The sequence below is a fragment of the Arachis ipaensis genome, chromosome B3 (genome assembly GCF_059453495.1).
Source record: "Arachis ipaensis isolate K30076 ecotype BB chromosome B3, ASM5945349v1, whole genome shotgun sequence".
Taxonomy (NCBI): Eukaryota; Viridiplantae; Streptophyta; class Magnoliopsida; order Fabales; family Fabaceae; genus Arachis; species Arachis ipaensis.
In genome coordinates this window covers 132,320,128-132,344,247 of record NC_142438.1, presented here as the reverse complement: position 1 = coordinate 132,344,247, position 24,120 = coordinate 132,320,128, and the positions used below count along the sequence as shown (strand labels likewise).

The window sequence follows — 24,120 nt, the reverse complement described above, 5'->3', positions numbered from 1 at the left end:
TTTGAATTCATCAAATTTAATTCAAATGTTAACCAAAATGATATTCTAATTAGCTAAATCACAATACTTTACATGGGTATAATTTTTAAAAAAATTAAACTGATAATTAAAAATATCAATAAAAAAATAAATTTTACTGTTCTCTAATTATAACTATATCTCATGGGTTATAACCTAAACTTAAAGATTAATTTATATACACATTAGATAAATGAAAAATAAAGTAATTATATGATGTATAAAATACATGTGATATTATTTTACTTCACGAAAATACATTTAAGTACTCTTTATATAAGTACATACAAACCACCGATCAACAACTCGTTGAAATAAAACAAACAAATTAAATTTTTATATACTAAAAGAATTTTATACAATAATTTTAAATTTATTATTTAAAAATGTATTTAAGATATAAAAATATAATTAAATAATTATATAAAATTTTATACCCTCTCATTAAAATTAAAATATAAAATAAAATAAAAATTTTTACAAAATTAATCCATTATTTCGAACTAAGCGTCACATAAAAAAAATTTCATTCTTTCTTACCTTTCTTAACCGCTTGGAAACCTTCCAGCCGTTCTTAAAAACTTGAGTATTCTCTGTTTTTGCCACCACTTAGTACTTTCTGTTTTTGTCACTATGGATCTATTCACCATAATCATGTTACAATCTTTGTTCATTATTCTACTCATCATTAAATGGCAGTATTCTAAACCTACAAATAAAAATTCACCCCCTTCACCTCCAAGACTACCCATACTCGGAAACCTCCACCAAGTCGGTTTGTTCCCGCACCGGTCACTGAAAAATTTGGCTGAGAAACATGGCCCCTTAATGCTCCTTCACTTTGGAAACGTTCCGGTGCTGGTGGTGTCTTCGGCCAACACGGCAGAAGAGGTGATGAAGACGCACGACTTGGTGTTCTCCAACAGGCCACGGCGTAAGATGAGTGACATACTCTTGTACGATTCTAAAGACATAGCCAATTCTGCTTATGGTGAGTGAGGTTATCTAACTCAGTTCATGTCTAATAATTATAAGAATAAATTTTTTTTATTTTAAATTATTTATTTGATTAACGACTCTTACCAATTATAAAAATACAAATTGATTTTATTTATTTTTGTATTTGTTCAATATAACCTTTAAAATCAATTGATAATATGTTAATGCTGAAATGTCAGGTAATTTCTCTTTGTATAGTAGGGATAAATAATCTACTGAACTCTTTAACTATTTCCATTTTCCAAAATTATTTCTTCCTCTTCTCCTCCCTTTTTTTTCTACCGCCACCATACTTACATTTCTCTCTCTCCAATCCTCTTGTTCATCAGTGGCACCGACTCACAATCATCGTCATCGTCATTAATAATATCATTTATCACTGTTTATGCATGATGATTAATAAAAAATTTATATTTTTTTAAACTCTTTTTTTTCTGTCGTTTCTTTGTATTTTTTTTATTTTTATTTGTCATTCTTCGTTACCACCACTGTCACAATAATATCGTAAGTTTAGTTTATTTTAACACCCAAAATTTATTTTTTTGTCTTTATTTTTTGTAATTTTTTCGAAAAATAAATGAATTTTTTCCTTCAAGTACTCAATATATTTTTTTTGTGTGATTATATTTTTTATTTTTAAATTTTGAATTTTGTTCATAATATTATTGATGACAATAATTATTGTGATGAGGATGAAGATGAGTGAATACAGTGGTTTTGATTATGATTGCAGTAATGATAATTTTGATAATGATTTTGGGGAGGAGGTGAAACGGATTGGGTCGAGAGTTAGAATTTTAGAGTTGAGAGAAGTGATGGAAAAAGGAAAAAGAGAAGGGAGACAGAGTTTTGGAGGGAGAGAGAAGAGGCGGTGGCACAAAGGACGCAGGTGAAGAAGGAGAGGGAGATGGTTGAAGAGTTCAAAGGGGCTATTTGTCCCGTTGTAAAAAAGACAAAGCTATGATAGACATAATTACCTGATACGTAGGACTGAATTAATAAATGATCAAGGATAAAAATTTTTTTTACTCTAATTAATAATAATATAAAAAACAGTACAACTAGATATATTTTAATTATTATCTTTTATTCAGTTTTAGAGAAGAAAAAAAATAAAAAAAATAAATAAATTTTCTGAATTTTTGAATAATTGATACGTAAAAAAAGATATTTAAATTAATTAAATAATAATAAATTTTTAAAAAATTGACTAAAAACTAAATTTTAAAATACAAATAGTACTTAAAAATATTATTTATTTTTTAAAATTTAGTCTTTAATTAATTTTTTGAAGAATTTATTATTATGAAAAATATTATTTATTTTTTAAAATTTAATCTTTTAATTAACTTTTTTTTAAGGATAATATTTCGTATTTTATTTTTGTTAAATTAAAAAAAATTCCTAGAGGGAGAGATAAATATTTATATAGAAAGAGATAGCACCGCCAAAATTTCAATTTAGAAAGTGAAATGTTGAAAATGGTGTTACATGAAAAAGTAAAATTTCAAAAGTTATATTAAAAAAAGAGAGAGAATCTTGTAATTTTAGATAAATAAGACACGGAGTATTTTTTTCAAGATAAATATTTTTCTGTGAAATTAATAATTAGAATTTATTATATAATATATTAATTAAATAAATTAAATTATTTAATAAATTTAAAATATTAATTGTATATAAAAATAATTAATAACACATTAATTTTTTATTATTATTTTTTATTTAAGCACCCATGGTATATATATATATATATATGTATTGATAATGTAAATTTTTATATATAATTATTTAATTATATTTATTTTTTTAGATAATTATTTATGTAGTTAATATTAAAAATAATTATTTTTATAATATAATATTATGTAATTAAATGTATGTATAAGATTATTTTATATTAATAATAAATTAAAATTAAATATATATTATTTATATTTATATAAACGGCATATTGATAGATAAATTTGATATTAATATATTATTCATTATATATAGCATATAAATATACATTTTTATTATTTCAAAAATTTGAATTCAAAATTTTTTAGTTAGAATATTAGTTACCGGTATAAATATAAAGTATACATTAAAGTTATACAAAATAACACAAATATATATATTTAGTGACTAATTTTTATATATATCTATTGGAAAAGTATAGAGTGACAGTAATTTTTATGTTTTGTGGTCAGCACTTAACTATCAAAAGAAAAGTGAGCAATCTCTCACCATTTGATGTAATCTCACACCATTAAAAAGATTATTAATGGCCACTTGATGATTACAAAACACAAAAGTTGCTGGCCTCCTAACACTCCTCGTATCTATTTTTTTAAAAATGATTACCCTCTAAAAGATCTTATTCTTGTATTTTATGTAACGCAGGTGAATACTGGAGGCAGATGAGGAGCCTAGCCGTGTTGCACCTTCTGAGCAACAAAAGGGTTCAATCGTACAGTCGTGTTAGGGAAGAAGAAGCTGCAAGAATGGTTGAAACCATCAAAGAGTTTGCTTCTTCTTCTGTGCCGTTAAACTTGTCTGAGATATTCTCCGGTGTTACAAATGACATAGTGTGTAGAATTGCTCTAGGGAGGAGATACCGTGGAGGAGGAGAAGGGTGCAACAAGTTTCAGGAGCTGTTGTTGGAGTTTGGAGAGTTGTTGGGTACAATATCAATAGGGGATTATATTCCATGGCTTAGTTGGTTGAACAAGGTTGATGGTTCTTATAAAAGAGCATCAAGAGTGGCCAAGCGTCTCGATGAGTTTTTGGATCAAGTGATTGCGGAGCATGTTAGTTCTTGGAAAAGGAAAGAACAAGAGGGACTTACTGATAATGTTGATGATTTTGTGGATGTTTTGCTTTCTGTCAAGACCAGTAGCGCTGTTGGATTCGAGTTTGACACAATAACAATGAAGGCAATACTCCTGGTAAGAAATATTTGAGTTTGATATATATTAACATTTAGGCAATTGCTATCTTATTCTCTAGTAAATTATTTTTCACAATAATGATACTGAGATTTATTTTACAAAATGAAGAATAGTTATTATATATCCTGTTAATTATCATACTCTTATATTTTGTTAATTATAGAGTAAATATCTTTTTTGGTTTCTGTCTTTTTTAAAAATTGACAAATCGTTCTTCAACGTTTAAAAAATGATAAATCAGCTTCTGTCTATTCTTTTCGTGAGACACAACTCTTTCGTTAGATAAATCGATCCTTATCTATTTCTTCCGTTAGACACATTAATCTCTGTCTATTGGACTCAGAAAATCGACGTATCTAATGAAAGAAATAGACAAGAACTAATTTGTCATTTTTTAAAAATTAGGGAGCAACTTGTCAATTAAAAAAAAAAAAGATAGGGACCGAAAAATGTATTTAGTTATTTACTCTTAATAATTATATAGTACAGGTTTGTTTTTTTTGTTGTAAGTATCTTACTAGTGTGCGTCTGTGCGACCCGTGACCCTCCTCTTAAAGTAGTGGTTTTTGTGGAAAAAAAAAAGAATTCTTCTAGGATGAGAGAGAAGGTGATTATCAGACTTTTTTTTTTTAAATCGACTTTTTTGTTTTAGAAAGAGTTGTCTCCGATAGATAGTGCCAAAGTTAGTACAGTTAACCAGCAATATGCTGGTTGGCATCGAGAGTGGAATTTTTTCAGTATGAAAAAAAAAAAATTTACAGTGTCAAGTGTTTAATCTAATTATTCATTATTTTTTTTATTTATATTTGGTTTCACTTATAAAATTAAAGGTGAGAGATCACACTTTATTCTTTTAAGTGAAAAAAAATGGAGAGAATCCATTTGGATCGGCATCAATAAAATTCAAATGCATATATGAGTGGATGAGAAGCACATGTATAGTTTGTCGGCATCAATATATTCTTCTAGGACTCCATTAAGCACGTTTTCCTTTCCAGTTATATTTCAGTATTTGGGTCCACATCAACAATAATGGAGGCTGATGCTAAATTGGCATATTTACAAACTGATTCCTAAATTTTTCACAATTCTGTAATATATCCTGGTTTTTTAAGGACCTTAAAAATACTTCAACCACCCTAGAAGCTTTCAAGTATTCAACAGTAAATCAAGGATTATGTTTTCTTCTTTTAACCCTTTTCTTTTCTTCATTTGTCGAAAATATTTGATTTTATGCCTACTATTATAAATAGCACTCACTTTTTACGAAGATCATTTTATTTTAAGAGTGGATACCCAATTCCACTTTGACAATTAAAAAATTAAAGATTCCAAACAAAAAAAATATTTTTTTATTTTTTATTTTTATTTTTATGGGACTAATTAGTTTTTATGTCAAAAAAAATATTGATATAGAAATTAATCAATCCCATAAAAATAAAGATTAGAAGCCGAAAATGATGTTTTTTTTGTTTAGAACTTTTTTATTTTTCGAAGTAATTGTGAAGGGTTATTTAAGATTTTTTTTTCTAATTTTTAATGGTCTGCATATTAAATACGGCGGTCAAACTTAATTAATTTTGACTTCAATTTTGTTGAAACTTGTTAATATAATTGCTAATTATTATAAACTTTGATTAAGTAAAATTTTAAATTATTAATACATATTTAATGTGAATTATTTATGCAGGACATGTTTGCGGCAGGTACGGACACTACGTACACTGTGCTAGAATGGGCAATGGCGGAACTGTTAAAACGGCCGGCGGTTATGCACAAACTTCAAGATGAAGTGAGAACTGTTGTTGGAAACAGAAGTAACATAACTGAACAGGATTTAGTTCACATGAACTACGTGAAAGCTGTGATCAAAGAAACACTTCGGTTGCACCCTCCAATTCCAATTCTAGTTCCTAGAGAATCCACCAAAGGCGTCAAGCTGAATGGGTATGACATTGAAGCTGGAACACAGGTGTTGGTGAATGCATGGGCCGTTGCAACGGACCCAAAGTGTTGGGACCAGCCACTTGAGTTCAAGCCAGAGAGGTTCTTAAACAGTTCGGTGGATTTCAAAGGGTGTGATTTTCAGTTTATTCCTTTTGGTGCAGGGAGGAGAGGGTGCCCTGGGGTGCAGTTTGCCACTGCTGTTGATGAGATTGTGCTGGCTACCCTTGTTCATCACTTTGATTGGGATTCGCCTGCTGCTTCTAAGGAAGTGGACATGTCTGAAACTTGTGGACTAGCCCTGCATTTGAAATCACCTCTCTTGGCTATAGCAACCCCTTATTATGAATGAATTGAATTGAATTCAGTAAGTTATGACAAGAGAGAAAGAAAATCTTGGGCAAAAATGTGTAAATGATAAAGATAAGTTACAAAAAAGTCAGTAAGTGATAATGAATAAAGTGGTAATTATAATTCTGTTAGTGGTAAGTTGGATTTAGAATATTGAGTGTGTAAATTGTGTAGCTTGGTATGAGATTGTCTATATAAGAACTTCTGTATCTACTGTAAGAGGGAATGATAAGTCATAATAGAGGATTTTATTTTTCGTTCATATTTGTGTTTCTTTGTGCATATTACTTACTGCAGAATATTACAGAATTACTTTAAGTCTTCTCAAAATTTCACAAGATGAGAATGAAGTTATATACTTCCTCTCTTCTAGAACATCTATCACAAGTAGTATGCTTAATGTAATGATACTTCAATGTATTTAATTACAAATTTTTAATATATTAAATTATGAATATATCAAATTTTTAAATTGACTGATATTTTAAGGTGAGATCAGTAATATACAATGTTTAATGAAATTATTTTTTTATTTTTTTATTAAAAAAATATAAATATTTGTTGCGTTCACTGTAATAACTAGCGTAGTCTTATTTGAAATTGGATTTGCTCAAACTGAATTGATAATCTATAAATAAGGTGCAGGGTTATCACAAAGCAATATGTTCATAGCTATAAATCAATAAAAAATATAAAAAATATTATTTTTGAATTCATCGAATTTAATTCAAATGTTAACCAAAATAATATTCTAATTAACTAAATCACAATACTTTACACGGGGTATAATTTAAAAAAAAATTAAAATAATAATTAAAAGTATTAATAAAAAAATAAATTTTACTGTTCTCTAATTGTAACTATATCTTATGAGTTGTGAACCTAAACTTAAAAAGATTAATTAATATACACGTTGATAAATGAAGAATAAACTAACTACATGGTCTATAAAATATCCGTGATATTATTTCACTTCACAAAAATACATGTAATGTAATCTTTATATGAGTTACAAACGATCTCATCAACAGCTTCTTGAAATAAAACAAAAAATTTGAATTTCTATGTACTAAAAGAATTTTATACAATTATTTTAAATTTATTATTTAAAAATGTATTTAAGATATAAAAATATAATTAAATAATCATATAAAACTTTATACCCTCTCATCAAAATTAAAATCTAAAATAAAATAAAATTTTTTATAAAACTTATCCGTTATTTCAGACTAAAAACCTCACATAAAAACCAATGAGTAATAGTTCAAATGGCATAATCTCCCCATACTCAATTAAGAGGTTGCGGATTCGAGTCTCATATCTTTTGTAAAAAAAAAAAAAAAAAACCTCACATAAAAGGAGTGTAGCATTCTTTCTCACCCTCTATAACAGCTTAGAAACCTTCTGGCGGTTCCTAAAAATTTGAGTATTTTCTGTTTTTGCCACCACTTGAATACTCTCTATTTTTGCCACTGTGGATCTGTTCACCATCGTTATGTTACCATCTTTGTTTATTATCCTACTCATCATGAAATGGCAGTATTCCAAACCCATAAATAAAAATTCACCTCCTTCACCTCTAGAACTACTCATACTCGGAAACCTCCTCCACCAAGTAGGTTTGTTCCCGCACGGGTCACTCAAAAGTTTGGTGGAGAAATAGAGGATTTTATTTTTCGTTCATATTTGTGTTTCTTTGTGCATATTACTTACTGTCGAATATTACATAATTACTTCAAGTCTTCTAAAAATTTCACAAAATGAGAATGAAGTTATATACTTCCTCTCTTCTAGAACATCTATCACAAGTAGTATGCTTAATGTATTGATAATTCAATGTTTTTAATTGCAAATTTTAATATATTAAATTATGAATGTATCAAATTTTTAAATTGATTGATATTTTAAAGTGAGAATAGTACAATGTTAAATGAAATTATTTTCTTATTTTTTCTTATCAAGGAAATGTTGTTGCACTCATTTTATGAGACACTCACTATACCAACTAGCGCCGTCTTATTTGAAATTGGATTTGCTCAAACTGATTTGATAACCTACAAGTAAGCTTTAGGATTGTTACAAAGCAGTATGTTCATAGCTTTAAATCAATGAAAAGATATAAAAAAATATTATTTTTGAATTCATCAAATTTAATTCAAATGTTAACTAAAGTGATACTCTAATTAGCCAAATCACAATACTTTACACGGGGTATAGTTTTTGAACTTGTACTAATATTTATAGAGCCATATTATTGAACAAGAAGTCTTTCTTTAAATACTAATGCATTAACAAGGGCCACGATTGTTATGCCAATATTTTTGAGGATGCCCTGAAATTATTTTGAAGATTAAACTCTTCATACACCATTCATGACTAACTTCCCAAGATCAAGTGTGCTTGGCAAGGAAAGCAAGGATAAGCTGATTGACTTGTGCAGGGAATTGTTCTTGAACAAAATGTGTCCCCTCAGGGATGAATGTTATCTCCTGATTCGGAACAAGCTTTTTCGCCTTTTCAGCCTTTGTCGAATCCTCAATGCCCGGAAACTTCAGAGTATAGTCCTTCCCACCCATTATCAGAAGTGCTGGAACTTTGACTATAGCTTCTGATGGCAAGTTAATTTTTTCACCAAGGGACCTACGACACAAAATGCAAACAAATCCACAATGAATAAGAACTCAATCTGATAGGCTATTTCATTGAACAAAACTAAAATAAAAAGAAATAAAAAAGCAATGAAGGTTAATAATAGCAGCACCTATATGGAACCTTCAACGCAGTTTGGAATCCAGATTTCTCATACAAGGCCCCATATGTTGCAAGATCTTCCTCTGTGAACCAAGGGGGAAGAGGAGTAGATGAATCAACCAAATCCAAGATCTCCTGGTTTTCTTGAGCTATTGGTATTTCACTTCTTGAAAAGAGGGTGTAAATCTTCCGCACAACAGTCTTTGCATCAAAGCGTCCGAAATCGGCCTCAGCCCTCCCTGGTTCCTGATATAGGCAGAAACAAAGGCATGATTACTATTATTATTATTTCATTGGCAAGACTGCAATTATGGATGAGAATCAAAGGAATTCGAGGTTACCTGCCATCTCAAAATGTAGAAACCTTCAGGAAGGAGCTTAGAGAAATGTAAGGGGCCTGGTGGAACATAAGGAACTCCCAATGTGATAACTCCCAGTACCCTTTCGGGGTGTAAAATGGAAAACAAATATGCAGGACGGCCTCCAAAATCTTTCCCAACAAGAAAAACCTTATATAGGTACATTGAGATTGAGGAGTTGAATCAATTAGGCAACAGATTAATTAAGCATATGGTCAAATCAGCTAGGGTATTAAATTAAAGCTTATTCCTTCTATGTGGCAAATAACATTGCAATAGAACAGAGTGAGCCAGTGAAGGCATCAAAGATCAACATCACATTTGAGACTGTGAATCATTGATTTGCTTAAGAGCTATATTCTATTGTATTTATTGTGTTATATGAAAAATAACCAATAAAATTGCGGCTTTGACAGGCCCTAGTTATTATATAATAGGGAAATGTTACACTTTCATACTTCATAGTGGGATAAACACTCCAATCGAAGTCCAATGGTGTTATTTCAACTTCAAGTAAATGTCAAAATTCAGTTATGCAAGTTTCCATTGCGATATTCATCAAGAAAAGTGTTCTTTGCACTAAGATCATGATGCATTATATATATGAAACTTAAAAAAGCAGGAGAGAAAATGGTGTACCTTGGGAATAGCAAGAGAATCAAGAATTGCAAGGAGGTCAGTGAGAAGATGAGAGAAGGTGGCGTTTGGCGAGGGATCGGAGAGACCGTAGCCTCTGAAATCGGGGGCGATGGCTCTGAAACCCGCATTGGCGAGGGCAATCATCTGGTGGCGCCACGAGTACCATATCTCAGGGAACCCGTGTAGGAATACGACGACGTTTTGACCTGAAAATAAGAAACCAGGGAGAGAGTTTGAAGAAGGGGAAGGGGTTAAGAAATCAGAAGCATAAGAAAACGGAATGCATGTGAGCACAGTGGATTATGACCTGTTCCGATTTCAGCGATGTGGAGGTTGAGACCGTCAACTTTGATGAACTTTTGCTGGATTTCATCCATGACTTTGGCTCACACTCTCTCTTCTGCTCTGTTCGTTTCTTAACAAGTCAGCTTAATTCAACGGTCAACGCTACACTCTACTTGGAAACGTAACACCTCTTATTCTAATCAATCACTGACTCTCTTGATCGTTACTATAAAGTTTTTATTTTTGTGTTAATTTTGAAATTTTTATTCCGGCTTCAACAGCATTACTGCATTAGGCATTATATTTAATTTAATGAATTATTAGGATAATACAATAAAATCAATTGATACATCATATTTCATTTTTATATATTCTGATCTGAGTGCTAAACAACGTTCTCTCTCTCTCTCTCAATATGTAAACCAAATATTAATGCGGAGTGGATTGACGCGGAGAGAGACTACAGTGTGTTACGCGTCCGTGTTTGCCTCTCTCACTCTCTGCTGCTGATTCTGACACGTGTCACTGTCAGTAGTAGTAGTAGTAGACTGTACACCGTTCACTTTCATTTCTTCGCGGCTTGACCCTCTTATCATTTAATTCACCATTCTGCTCTTTCACCATTTCGTTTTTGGTTTCATTTTTCGTGCTTCTGTGGTGCAGCTCCTGTGGTATCTTAAATCTTGAGATGGGTGATCATCAAAGGCATCGAATCATGATGGTGTCGGATTTTTTCTATCCCAACGTTGGTGGAGTCGAGAATCACGTTTACTACCTCTCACAATGCTTGCTCGAGTTAGGCCACAAGGTCGTCCAGTTACACCTTTATATCAAAAATGTTATCTTTACTTCTTTCAATTTATACTTAGGGTAGCGTTTGCATAGATTTTCATATAGAAATGCTTGAGTGACACTTGCCGATGTATGCACGAACGCCTAATTTAATAATGTTGGAGGTGGGAGTTGGCTAGCCTACCATGCAAAATAAATACACTTATTGTTGCTCGTGCAAAACACTTAGAATATAGTAGGATAGAAATACTTGTATTATTTTCAAGGATATTTAATGTGCGTTTTCGAAAGCAATTAGATCATTCTTGGTGGCGGTGTTTCATGTGGAACTGATCATTTAGATATTGAAAAGCTATTATAACAGTTGAGTGAATATGATCATCCGACGATTCTCATCAACTATCATTTTCGCATGAAGATTGAGTAATCAGTCACCATTCTTGATTTTTCATATAACTTCTAATTATTTTGAATGAAATGAATGATTGTAATTGTTTTTTCCAAGAGCATGCAAGAGTTTCACATACTCTCCTATCTGAGAAATGATTGTTCTGTGTGTAATTTCATATATTTTGAACTGAAAAACATGTATATGAATATTCAGGTGGTGGTTGTAACTCATGCCTATGGAAACCGCTCTGGGGTTAGATATATGACTGGTGGTCTAAAAGTCTATTACATTCCATGGAAACCATTCTTTAATCAAAGTACATTTCCCACCTTGTTAGGGATGCTGCCAATTATAAGAACAATTCTTATTCGGGAGAGAATTACTATAGTTCATGGACATCAAACTTTTTCAACACTTTCTCATCACGCCCTTCTGAATTCGAGAATCATGGGATACAAGGTTGTGTTTACGGATCATTCGCTGAATGGTTTTAGTGATGCCGGAAGCATCCACATGAACAAGGTGTTGCAGTTTACCTTGGCAGATGTGAGTCAAGCTATATGTGTTTCCCACACAAGCAAGGAGAACACTGTCTTGAGGTCAGGTTTGTCAGCAGATAAGGTTTTCGTAATACCCAATGCTGTTGACACCGAAATGTTCAAACCAGCATTTGAACCTCCCAGCAGATCAGAGGTTGTTATTGTTGTTATCAGTCGATTAGTTTACCGGAAGGGTGCGGATTTGCTTGTTGAAGTCATTCCAGAACTGTGCCGGCTATGTCCTAATGTGAGTTGATAAAAAGACTGTTTATTTGTCTGTCTTGCAGAACTCAGTTTAGGAAATTCGGATTAAGAGTTATGTCTAATATGGAGTTGATGCCACTATTTAGCTAAGGCCCCCTTCTTTGACAGGGTTGTTACTTTTTCCTTTTGGTGCTTCCTGTGATGTAATAGTTGCTCATTTTTCTTCTCCTGATTTTTACAAACAAATAGCATCAACATTAGAGAGAGCATATGTTTTCAATATTTCTGAAATAAATTCTAAGAGTATAGATATTGATGCTAAAAAGTAATTTTTTTTCTAGTATATTCTTACAATCTTTAGTGTTAAGAAGAAAAAAAAATTCCCTCTTCCAGAGACTTGACAAGACACCATTTTTTTATCCTTCTGACATTGTGTTTACACCAGTGATTGAAGTGATTATTGATGATTCGGCATCTATTAGCGTTACTGTTTTATTGGTTCCATATTCAGAGGCTGTATAAATAATGTATCAGCAATATATTCAGGTGCTGCAGTGAGTTAGAAATTATAGATTTGTAGTTGGTTGTAGACTTTCAACGGCCTAACTTATATATGCATTTGAAGGTTCGTTTCATTATTGGAGGTGATGGACCTAAGCGTGTGCTATTGGAAGAGATGAGAGAACATCATTCTCTTCAAGATCGAATTGAAATGTTGGGAGCTGTACCACATACGGAAGTCCGTTCTGTTCTAATATCTGGGCATATCTTCTTAAACAGGTATAGCTTCCTAAATTCCATTTTCCTTAAGTTCTTCAGTTGATGAAGTTATAGTTCTGTCTTAAGTTGTAATGACTGGTCATATTTTTCTAAATGTATGTTAGCTGTTGTTGGTACTTAACTGCACAACATTCACTTTATTTGACAGGACGTAAAAAAAATAAAATAAAATCTTCCATAAATTTTTGCCTAAAAGCAAAGGGTTCAATTGAGTCATTTTAAGAGGTTGAATCTTTTATATATTAAGTTACTAACTCAGTTTTGAATCATATTAAGTGGCTGCTATGTTTTCTGTGTTTGAAATTCTGCTGAACACAGTTCCTTAACCGAAGCTTTTTGTATCGCGATATTGGAGGCTGCTAGTTGTGGATTGTTAACAGTTAGCACACGTGTGGGAGGTGTTCCTGAGGTTGGTATCATAAATATTCTTTCTATACCTGTTTGGCGTTAAGTTTTCTTATCTTCTATTTTTTATTTTTTTAGACCAATTCAACAACTTTGCAATTCCATCATGTAATTTGAAGGTTAATGTTGATTCATATAGGTATTACCAGATGACATGATTGTTTTGGCAGAACCTAATCCCACTGATATGGTGCGTGCAATCCAAAAGGCGATAATTATGCTGCCAAAAATTGATCCGCAAGTCATGCACAATCGAGTAAGATGGAAGTTCAAAATTTTAAGCAGCCTTCGTCTAATGCTTTCAGTGAGAAACTAGTAACTCTTTTTTTTCCCTTGTAGATGAAGGAACTCTACAACTGGCACGACGTTGCGAGAAGGACTGAAATTGTATACAGTCGTGCCTTAAAATGCCCCCATCAAGATCTCCTAGAGCATCTCTCAAGGTACACAATTTCACAGGATTGCAACATAGTTGTAAAAGGAACTCCCTTAACCATTCAGTTTAATGTTGTGATTTTCCTAATCATCACTTGAGCACAAAATTCTTTCATTTGCTTGTAACATAAGTTAGCTATACTAAATCAAGGTATTTTGGAATCTTCATTTGAATATCATCATCATTAATAGATTTTCTGCTTTATTAATTTGGAGCTTAAAGACACAAATGTTACTTCAAGTGACTGCTGAATGTTGATTGTCTGTATTGTTTTAGACACCTCTCATGTGGAGCATGGGCAGGGAAGCTCTTTTGCTTGGTTATGATCTTGAGTTTTTTGCTATGGCATCTGCTAGAACTATGGCAGGTAGGCTAGTGTTATTTGCTATGTCAAACATATACTCCTTATTCAATTTATTTTTTGCTTTACCTTTTTATGTTTTTTTTTTTTATCATTATTAGCCAGCAGATAATATTGAGGTGGTTCCAGATGTTATTTTCCATACAAATATGATGGATAGATCTTGCGGGAAAAAAGAAAATGACAGATTATGAGGAGCGTGGTACATCATTTTGTTGAATCCTTTAGCTTTTGTTTGTTGACTAATCTGAATTCAGCTATCAGAAGAATAGTTAAAGGAAAAAATGTTAGCAACTTAGAACGGTTATTGGAATTGGAAACATCAATGGAGTAATCAATTTTTTTGGCTACAAACTTTCATCAAAGCAAACTATTTCGTGTAGAAAGAGATTTTGTTATTGCCTTATTGCTCATCAGTGGCCTTCATTGTTAACAAATTTGAGAAACTTTTAATATTCTTAAAATAAAAGAAGATTAAAAAGAGATTCATTTGCTTTACTCACATTTTAATACGTTAACTATATATATATATATATATATATATTTTTTTTTTTTTCTTTCATCATTTTCCTACAATTTAATACAGCAGTAAATATTTTAAGAGAGAATTAGTCTTCATCAAATTTTACTTTAACCAAACTAAAAAAGCACTGACCAACGAGCTATAACTCAAATGGCATAGTCGCGGATTCGAATCTCATTCTTAATTTTGGAAAAAAAAAAAAAAAAACTAAAAAAAGCACTCTTTCACAGTTTCACTTAAGATGCGACTCCCAAAAAAAAAAAAAAAAAAGGATAGAAGTAAGAAAGAAAAAAGAAATGAGGCGCTTAGAGAGGAAGCTTCCAACCCCGAACGAAAGTAAAAGAGTGTATTTATATATATGAAATGTATAGTCAAATATGATGCGGTAAATTTATTGGCATAGAAGAATCTATAGTAGTTTCCTCGTCAGATGCCATAACCAATAGCTTTTGTCATCTCTACTCTCTTTCTCTGTTTCTCTGCTTTTAATGGAATTATTATAGTTTTTCCTTCCTAGTAAGTTTCCTTATTAATTATTATAGTTGTAACAACACATGATCCCAAACTTTGTAATCTTCCTTTAACTGTCATCAATCATCAATCAAACAACGCTACTAGTCCTCAATTTTGACTCTGGAGCTGACTTCATCATCTTGCATACCCCCAAGGTTGGGATCAAATTCGCCTCACCTACCATCCTTCCTTACTAGTAAGCTTCTTGATCTATCAACTTCATTCGAAAAAAAAAAGAGAAAATTATTGATTCCAGTACCTACCCAGATCTTGCTGCTTCTCTCTCTCTAACCCTGGTTTGACTTTGATTTCCGGATTTGATTATTTTGCAGCTTCCTCATGAATGTTTTTGATGAGCGTATGATTTGACTGTTGTAGGAAGTAGGAAAGAAATGAATTTGCTTTACAAATTTAGACCAGGGAACAGTTCTGTGCTTATGCTTATTGATTTTGTTTATAACGTTTTTCTCAATTTTCTGAGAACTGGATTTGTTATCCTGATCAATCTTATATTTTCAAGGCTACACTGAAATTTATTGTGTGTGTACTTGTCTATGATTTTGTTTGAAGCTGCGGAATTAGATTGTGTTAAAGACAATTTGTGATGTATACAGGATACATTTGAAGTTGGATTGGTGAAATTATGGCGGATTTAGAAAATTTGCTATTGGAGGCTGCAGGAAGAACTGGTAATGGAGGGAGAAGCCGACATTCTCTGCCATCGTCGAGGAGGGCGCAAGAGGGTTCTTATTCGGATGGAGGGAGTGATTCGAGGGAAGATGATTCTGATGATGAGCTTAATTATGGCAACAGAAAGCCCTCTGCATCACAAGTTCCTCTGAAGAAGAGATTGGATCCAGCAGAAAGAGAGGAAGATATGGGAAGTCAAGAAGAACAAGAAGATGATGGTCACAGTGATCGCCCAGGCGAAAGCAGTGATGAATCCAACATTGGTGATGATCTCTACAAGGATGAAGATGATAGACGCAAGCTTTCTGAGATGACTGAACTTCAAAGAGAGATGATCTTGTCAGATAGGGCCACCAAAAAGGATGACAAGAATTTATTGGGGAAGATAGCATCCAAGCGTGATATTAAAGGAAAGATAACAGTTCCTAGAAAGCAATCTCCACCGTTGTCATCGTCGCGAATGCGAGCAGCAGCCAGATCTGCTGACAGGGCAGCCAAGAATGATGCATTGAATGAATTGCGTGCTAAGAGATTGAAGCAGCAAGATCCAGAAGCTCACCGCAGATTGAGGGAGGCATCAAGAGTTTCAGGCTCCCAGCATTTTACTCCACCAAAGCGCAAAGCTTTCACTGCAGCAAGTCTCAGCAGTTCAAGCCATAGTGATAGTGAAAGTAGGTCTCACAGTGATGATGAAGGTTCAACTGGTGATGGAGGAATCGGTGACAGTGATGATGATAGGGCGTTGGCAGGTTCCGATGGGCTATCATTTCAGGATATAAAGGAAATAACTATTCGCAGGTCGAAACTTGCAAGATGGTTTATGGAGCCTTTCTTTGAGGAGTTAATAGTTGGTTGCTTTGTAAGAGTTGGAATTGGTAGATCAAAAACTGGACCTATCTACAGGCTCTGCATGGTGAAAAATGTCGATGCTTCAGAACCAGATAGACACTATAAATTGGAGAACAAAATTACGCACAAGTATTTGAATGTTGTTTGGGGGAACGAAAGTTCAGCTGCTAGGTGGCAAATGGCTATGGTTAGTGACTCTGGTCCGCTTGAAGAGGAGTTCAAACAGTGGATTAAGGAAGTTGATCGAAGCGGTGGCCGGATGCCAACGAAACAAGATATCTTGGACAAAAAACAAGCCATACAAAAGGCCCTCACATTTGTCTACTCAGCTGCTACTGTGAAGCAAATGTTACAGGAGAAAAAATCAGCCACAGCAAGACCACTGAATGTTGCGGCGGAGAAGGACCGGCTGAGGAGGGAAATGGAAATAGCACAAAGTAAGAATGATGAAACGGAAGTGGAGAGGATCAAGAAAAGGCTGCAAGAATTAGAGGCATCCAGGAAATCAAAGGTGAAGGATACCAAGGCTCTGAGGCTGGCTGAGATGAACAGAAAAAACAGGTTTGAGAATTTCAAGAATGCTTCCGAGTTGAAGCCGGTGAATACAGGATTGAGAGCAGGGGAGGCAGGCTATGATCCGTTCTCAAGGAGATGGACTAGATCAAGGAACTACTACGCTTCGAAACCAGGTGAAAAGGCTGAGGCTGGAAATGATAGTGCCAATGGCGTAGTGGCTGGTGCAGGTAGCAATGGAGCAGCGGGCATGGTGGCTACTGCTGCAGCCTTGGAAGCGGCTGCTGATGCAGGGAAGTTGGTGGACACAAGTGCTCCGGTGGATCAAGGGACATCGTCGAATGTGCTGCACAATTTTGAGCTTCCAATCTCTTTAGCATTGCTTCAAAAGTTTGGTGGAGCTCAAGGAGCTCAGGCAGGATTCATGGCAAGAAAACAAAGAATTGAAGCTAGCGTTGGATTTCGAGTCCTGGAAAATGACGGCCGGAGGCATGCGCTAACACTGACGGTGAGCGATTACAAAAGGAGGAGAGGACTTCTTTGACCTTTTAAGTATTATGCCAGTGAGGTAAGTTCCACGGTGCCATAAAGCCATGGATGGTTTGTATTGACTCCAATAATGCTGTGTCTTTACTATTTTAATTGAACTTCACATGAAAGTGCCTAAACGAAATTTGATAATTTCTTAGTTAAAGACAGATTAAATGATGAATTGCACAGAAAAATCAGGTTTTGTGAGAAAGTGTTTATTTAAAATAATAAATACGTTTGTTGAATCTTAACCATCTTTTAAATTTTCTTACTCTCAGTTTTCTTGTTTAGGATATTGTGGTTGCAGGATGCACTCGCGGCAATGCAAATATATAGTAACTACATCAGTATATTTGATCTCATACTGATACAAAATATATAAAGTTCAATTCATACCTAAATTATTTCGAATGATACCTTTATAAAACAAAAATTAAAAGAAGATTCTAAGTAAGTAGCACTTCCAAAACACAATAGAAACATATAGCACTACTTTTAACCTTTCTAAAACATGCAGAAAACAAAATTATTTAATACAATACAAATATGAACTCTTAATTGATCGTATCTGGGTATTTTATACATGAATCCAAACTAAAATGAGGTCTAATATTAGGGATAAAAATGAATATAATTTATCTTCTCTTATAATAATGAAATATCAATACGATGAGTATACCAATAGAGTTTGGTCATGCATACAGACTAAACAGCGATGTCCCTTGCAATGGACCAAACAACAGAATCGCATCTCTGGAGAAAGGAACAAACTTTGTTCCAACAAGATTAAATTGTTTATTTACTAATGCTAATTTGATCACAACTAATAATTACAAAAATAGCTCTTTGATTACAAATTTAATAGCCCAATCTTCTGTTTACAAATACTCCAGCTTAGTATCGTTTATTGGCAAGTTGAATCCGGTAATTGATTTGCACATGTCACTATTTCTGCTTGCAAATATAATTCAAAGTTGAGAGTTTACACATATTCCATGAATAGATGTTATCGAGGCATAAAAAGTATATGCTTATAAGGATAACTATAATAATAATAATAATAACTAACGCTCTGAATGGAAAATATATATTTTATTTGAGTCACATATTGAGGAATACATTCCACCAATGATCTATTACAAGTTGAGCAGTGTCTTGCACTTTTTCTGGCAAAGATCCCATGATCTCTTCCCATAAACTCCACCTGTAACATAAAAAAACATAATTAGACCTTAAAAAGTTATATCTTATTTTATTGGACGGAAATTATTTACAAGATCGAATCATTATATTATCAACAAAATCAATAATTAGATTTTGTAAACAAATGTATTCCAAGAGTGCTTCTAGAAGTATAAATACATGTAGAAGTGTTTATGGGAGTATGAAAGTAAATATTTTATGTTTATTCGATCCTCTTAAAGAATAAAAGTTTTAGAATAATAATAATGATGATAATGACTAAGAGTTTCATCACTTTGATGTATGTATACCATGTGAGAAATGTACACAATTACGGGTGCATTTTTCAAAGGGAGAATGAGGAGGACAACATTTTTCTTGACAGAAATCTTGCCCGTACGGATTCGCTTCACATTCTTTTACACATTCATTGTAACAAGGTTCAGCAGAATGAACCTGTCCTTCTACAATAACGATAATCATAAGCAAAAACACATGCAAAGATTGCATTGCCCTCATATGCCCCTTCATGTTTTAGTTTCAACTTTCAATAATGGACTTCTTTTTTATCTCTTGATGTAAGAGACTGTGTTATAGGATATCTGATATGATGTGATGAAAATGATAAAACCGTAAGCAGTGTTTATAGAAGGGTTGGGCTCCTAATCTAAAAGAATATAATAAGAGAAAAATTAAAGAAATCATGGAGACAATACCTAATATGAGACCGGAAATGTTTGGTAACGAAAAAAAATCAATAAAAAAACAGTTATAACTTGTCTTATTTAGCATTCATTAATTGTTACGACAATTAATTTATGTTAAATAAGACAAGTTCTGACTGTTTTTTTTGTCTACCTAACATTACCCATATAGGACTAAATCTAATTAAGCACAAGGCATCACGTGTGATTATTTTTAAATATTTTAATATGCTAATAAATAATTTCATTTGGGTGATATATACTATTAATTTACAAAGATTTGTTTCCTTCTATTTCTTCTCATTTACTATTTATATTGCATTGACCTCAACTATATTAATAATTTAACTAATATAATTGGATCAAATTAAAATTGACGACTTCGGCTTGAGTGCATCTTATACATTATAAAATATAAGTATAGAATACTTTCAATCTTTTTTGAAATATAAGAATATAACATATATAAAATATAAAATATGTTTTGATAAATCATAATAGTATCTATTGATATTAAAAATAAATAATCATTTAAAAAATATTTTTAATGTAATTTTTAATTATATGAAACATTTAAAATAATCATTTGCTTCAATAAATAATAGCATATATATTGTTTTTAAATTTATTTAAAAACAGTCTCATTACACATTCAAAATTTTTTGGCAACTAAATTCAATTAGGTTACTAATTTCATTAGTGAGGACGTATTAGGCACACTCCAATTTTCTACCAATGTGTATTCCACGCTTTTTAATGTGTGAATATCTTCTTCCTCTTCACGTTTTTTTCACTTTATGTGTTTTCTCCTCTTCATTTCTTTTTAAGTTTAATTTTTTTCATCCTCTTTTATTGTCTTCTTCATCTTCTTATTCTTGTATATATATTAAAAAAATATGAACATATAAATTTTAATGTAAAATACTGAAATTTTGGTGCACCGTATAAAATTTTTGAAAGACGACTTGCTTAAAATATTAACACTCAACTAACAAAATACGCACAGCATAGAAATTTCGGTATGCAGCATAAAAATTTTTGAAGTACCACATACCCAAAATATTGACTCACCAAACTAAAAAAATATACTGACAACATTGATTTCTGTTTCTCATTTGGACAAATTAGGTTATTTTTGTTCGTTCGGAGACAATAAAGTCAATCTCTTCTATAATTCAAATAATATTTGCTCTGGTCATTTGGTGGATAATCTATATAGGTTTGACTTAAATTCCTATAATAATGAAATACTGCAAACTAGTACAAAACGAAAACTAAATGAGAATTCGGCATCATTATGGCACAAACGCCTAGGTCACATCTCTAAACAGAGAATTCAGAGGATCGTGTCGGATGGAATTCTTGGACCCCTAAATTTGGCAGACTTTGAAGTCTGCATTGAGTGCATAAAGGGAAAAAGGACAAACGAAAGGAAATTAGGTGCCAATAGAGCTAAAGATGTCTTAGAACTGATACATACCGATATATGTGGCCCATTCCCTACTGTCTCTTGAAATGGATAATGGTACTTTATTACGTTCATAGATGATTACTCTCGTTACGGGTATCTATATTTAATTCATGAAAAGTCCAAAGTCTTGGATGTTTTCAAGTCTTTCAAGGCTGAAGTTGAACTTCAATTTGGAAAGAAAATTAAAGCTGTCAAATCTGATCGTGGTGGTGAATACTACGGAAGATATGATGGTTCAGGTGAGCAACGTCCCAGGCCTTTTGCTCTTTTTCTAGAGAAGTGTGGTATTATTCCGCAATACACAATGCCAGGCAAACCTAGCATGAATGGTGTTGCAGAGCGAAGGAACTAAACTCTTAAGGACATGGTGAGAAGTATGATTAGTCATTCTTCCTTGCCTGAATCACTCTGGGGAGAAGCCTTAAAGACCGCAGTGTACATCCTTAATAGGGTGCCAAGCAAAGCAGTTAACAAAACCCCATATGAAATTTGGACTGAAAAAATACCTAGTATAAAGCATTTGCATATTTGGGGATGTCCAACTGAGGCGCAATCTTATAGGCCGCATGAAAGAAAATTGGACTCAAGGACAATTAGTTGCTACTTTGTTGGTTACGTTGAGCGTTCACATGGATATAAGTTTTACAATCCTGTATCAAGGTCTATTTTTGAAATGGAAAATGTGAGATTTCTTGAGGATGTTGAGTTTGGAGGGAAGAAAATATTAGGAATGTTGCTTTTGATGAGGATTCTGTAGCTGACAATGATCAGGTCCTTGTGCCTATTATTGTTCAAGATACAGTTATAGTACAAGAGCACAATGAGAATCCTCCTCAACCCCAACCCATACAGCAAGCTCAACAACCTCAAGAAGTGCCATTAAGGAGATCCATAAGAGAAAGGAGAAGTACAATTTCGGATGAATATGTAGTCTATCTCCAAAAACATGAGGATGGCATTGGTTTGACAAAAAATGACCCAATCAATTTTTTTCAAGCCATGCAAAGTTCGAACTCTGAAAAGTGGATCGATGCCATGAAAGAAGAGATGAAGTCTATGAAAAACAATGACGTTTAGGATCTCGTAGAATTACCTGAAGGTGTGAAACTAATTGGTTGTAAATGGATATTTAAAACCAAAAGGGATTCTAAGGGTAATGTCGAGAAATATAAAGCTCGTCTAGTCGCTAAAGGCTTTACTAAAAAAAGAGGGCATAGACTATAAAGAGACTTTCTCTCCAGTATCATCGAAAGACTCTTTTAGAACCATAATGGCACTAGTGGCTCATTTTGACTTGGAGCTACATCAGATGGATGTAAAGACAACGTTTCTCAATGGTGACATTGATAAAACGATGTACATGGTACAACCAGAAAATTTTGTATCAAGTGATTCAAAATCTATGGTTTGTAAGTTGAAGAAATTCATCTATGGTCTCAAATAAGCTTCCCGTCAATGGTATCACAAGTTTCATCAAGTCATTACCTCATACGATTTTGAGGTGAATATCATAGATGAGCGTGTATACCGCAAGTTCAGTGGGAGTAAATACATCTTTTTGGTCTTATATGTTGATGACATTCTACTTGCCATTAACGATATATGCTTGTTGCATGAAACTAAGAAATTTCTATCGAACAAATTTGAAATGAAAGATCTTGGTGATGTCTCTTTTATATTAAGAATCGAGATACTAAGAGATCATTCTCAAGGTATTCTTGGATTATCACAAAATAACTATATTGAAAAGATTTTAAGTAGATATGTCATAGAAAGTTGTAGACCAATGGACATACCCGTAGCTAAAGGAGACAAGTTTAGTCTCAAGCAATGCCCCAAAATGATCTTAAGAAGACAGCAATGCATGATAAACCTTATGCATCAACACTAGGGAATTTAATGTATGCTCAAGTCTGCACACATTTTGATATATCATTTATAGTGGGAGTGTTGGGTAGATACTTGAGCAATCTGGACATGGACCATTGGATAGCTATTAAACGCGTAATGCGTTATTTAAAGAGAACAAAGGATTACATGCTTATTTATCGGAGATCAAAAAATTTGGAGATCATTAGGTACTCTGATTCCAATTTCATGGCATATGGTTGCGAAACTTTGTCACTGAATTTCGTATAATAGATGACATGGAAAGGTCATTGAAGATATTTTGTGACAATAAGTCAGCAGTACTATACTCCAACAACAATAAGAGCTTGACAAAATCGAAGCATACAGAGATCAAGTTCTTAGTTGTCAAGGAGAAATGTTAAGAAAAATAGATTTCCATAGGACATATAGGAACAGAGTATATGCTAGCAGACTCATTAACCAATAAATTGATCCCTAAGGTAGCGTTTGATGGAGAGACAGAGACAGAAATACTGAGACTGAGAGACAGAGACTAAGAGACAGGGATTGAAATAAATCTCAGTATTCTGTTTGGTGCAAAATGAGAGACAGGAATTGAAACAAGAATGAAATTCTAATTTAATTTGCACAAAGGGTAAAATTGGAATTATTTAATTGAAATGAAAGTATTTTAGGTATAAAATGTTATTAAAGTTTCAATCTCCATCTCTAAAAATTTCAGTCCCCTGTGTCCCTACGTTTTGGAGGTACTAAAATACTGAAATTTTAGAGACAGAGATAGAAATTTTAGTATCAGTCTCTGAACTAACAAACACGATACTGAGTCTCAGTCTCTCAGTCTCTGTCTCAGTACCTCAAAACAAACGCTACCTAAAAGTCTTTCATAAGCACACTGCTCGGATGGGAGTCAATATTTGTGATGCCTTGATTTAGTGGGAGTTTATTTTATGCTATATGTCCTATGACAGATGATTGAGTTATTTTTTCTGCAGAATTAAATTAATGGTTTATTTCATTTTATGTGAAATGTTCATTTTGCAACATTTATTTTGTGTTTGATCTCAATAAAGTTTTAAAGTTGG

General features: G+C 32.8%; 4 protein-coding genes across 5 annotated transcripts; 3 read left to right on the top strand and 1 right to left on the bottom strand.

Annotated features, from left to right (window-relative positions):
• Positions 1-326: 326 nt before the first annotated feature.
• Positions 327-6,515, top strand: LOC107631005 (cytochrome P450 736A117-like). Its single transcript, XM_016334309.3, has 3 exons — positions 327-1,009; positions 3,406-3,950; positions 5,644-6,515. The coding sequence occupies exons 1-3, from the start codon at positions 652-654 to the stop codon at positions 6,247-6,249; spliced, it is 1,509 nt and encodes a 502-aa protein (XP_016189795.1). The 5' UTR covers positions 327-651; the 3' UTR covers positions 6,250-6,515.
• Positions 6,516-8,382: 1,867 nt separating this feature from the next.
• On the bottom strand, positions 8,383-10,676 carry LOC107631006 (epoxide hydrolase 2). Its single transcript, XM_016334311.3, has 5 exons — positions 10,305-10,676; positions 9,998-10,203; positions 9,341-9,508; positions 9,010-9,245; positions 8,383-8,888 (listed from the first exon to the last, which is right to left on the bottom strand). Exons 1-5 carry the CDS (start codon positions 10,372-10,374, stop codon positions 8,639-8,641), a joined length of 930 nt encoding a protein of 309 aa, XP_016189797.1. The 5' UTR covers positions 10,375-10,676; the 3' UTR covers positions 8,383-8,638.
• A 190-nt stretch (positions 10,677-10,866) lies between these two features.
• On the top strand, positions 10,867-14,665 carry LOC107634639 (phosphatidylinositol N-acetylglucosaminyltransferase subunit A-like). Its single transcript, XM_016338060.3, has 8 exons — positions 10,867-11,090; positions 11,679-12,251; positions 12,834-12,988; positions 13,307-13,397; positions 13,533-13,649; positions 13,733-13,836; positions 14,106-14,196; positions 14,292-14,665. The coding sequence occupies exons 1-8, from the start codon at positions 10,971-10,973 to the stop codon at positions 14,382-14,384; spliced, it is 1,344 nt and encodes a 447-aa protein (XP_016193546.1). The 5' UTR covers positions 10,867-10,970; the 3' UTR covers positions 14,385-14,665.
• Positions 14,666-14,956: 291 nt separating this feature from the next.
• LOC107631007 (protein RTF1 homolog) lies at positions 14,957-18,071 on the top strand. Of its 2 annotated transcripts, none has more exons than XM_016334312.3 (2): positions 14,957-15,422; positions 15,841-18,071. In XM_016334312.3, exon 2 carries the CDS (start codon positions 15,870-15,872, stop codon positions 17,820-17,822), a length of 1,953 nt encoding a protein of 650 aa, XP_016189798.1. In that variant the 5' UTR covers positions 14,957-15,422; positions 15,841-15,869; the 3' UTR covers positions 17,823-18,071. The 2 variants fall into 2 exon arrangements, with proteins under 2 accessions (XP_016189798.1, XP_020975114.1); XM_021119455.2 differs by having other exon boundaries at positions 15,402-15,522.
• Positions 18,072-24,120: the final 6,049 nt, after the last annotated feature.

Excerpts from the sequence above, each read along its gene's own strand:
- LOC107631005 (XM_016334309.3), top strand. The coding sequence starts at position 652 with ATGGATCTATTCACCATAATCATGTTACAATCTTTGTTCATTATTCTA. Across the intron at positions 1,010-3,405 it reads CATAGCCAATTCTGCTTATG|GTGAATACTGGAGGCAGATG; the intron begins GTGAGTGAGGTT and ends TATGTAACGCAG. Across the intron at positions 3,951-5,643 it reads CAATGAAGGCAATACTCCTG|GACATGTTTGCGGCAGGTAC; the intron begins GTAAGAAATATT and ends TTATTTATGCAG.
- LOC107631006 (XM_016334311.3), bottom strand. The coding sequence starts at position 10,374 with ATGGATGAAATCCAGCAAAAGTTCATCAAAGTTGACGGTCTCAACCTC. Across the intron at positions 9,509-9,997 it reads ATTCTCTTGCTATTCCCAAG|GTTTTTCTTGTTGGGAAAGA; the intron begins GTACACCATTTT and ends TACCTATATAAG. Across the intron at positions 9,246-9,340 it reads TCTACATTTTGAGATGGCAG|GAACCAGGGAGGGCTGAGGC; the intron begins GTAACCTCGAAT and ends TGCCTATATCAG.
- LOC107634639 (XM_016338060.3), top strand. The coding sequence starts at position 10,971 with ATGGGTGATCATCAAAGGCATCGAATCATGATGGTGTCGGATTTTTTC. Across the intron at positions 11,091-11,678 it reads TGCTCGAGTTAGGCCACAAG|GTGGTGGTTGTAACTCATGC; the intron begins GTCGTCCAGTTA and ends ATGAATATTCAG. Across the intron at positions 13,650-13,732 it reads CGCAAGTCATGCACAATCGA|ATGAAGGAACTCTACAACTG; the intron begins GTAAGATGGAAG and ends TTTCCCTTGTAG.
- LOC107631007 (XM_016334312.3), top strand. The coding sequence starts at position 15,870 with ATGGCGGATTTAGAAAATTTGCTATTGGAGGCTGCAGGAAGAACTGGT.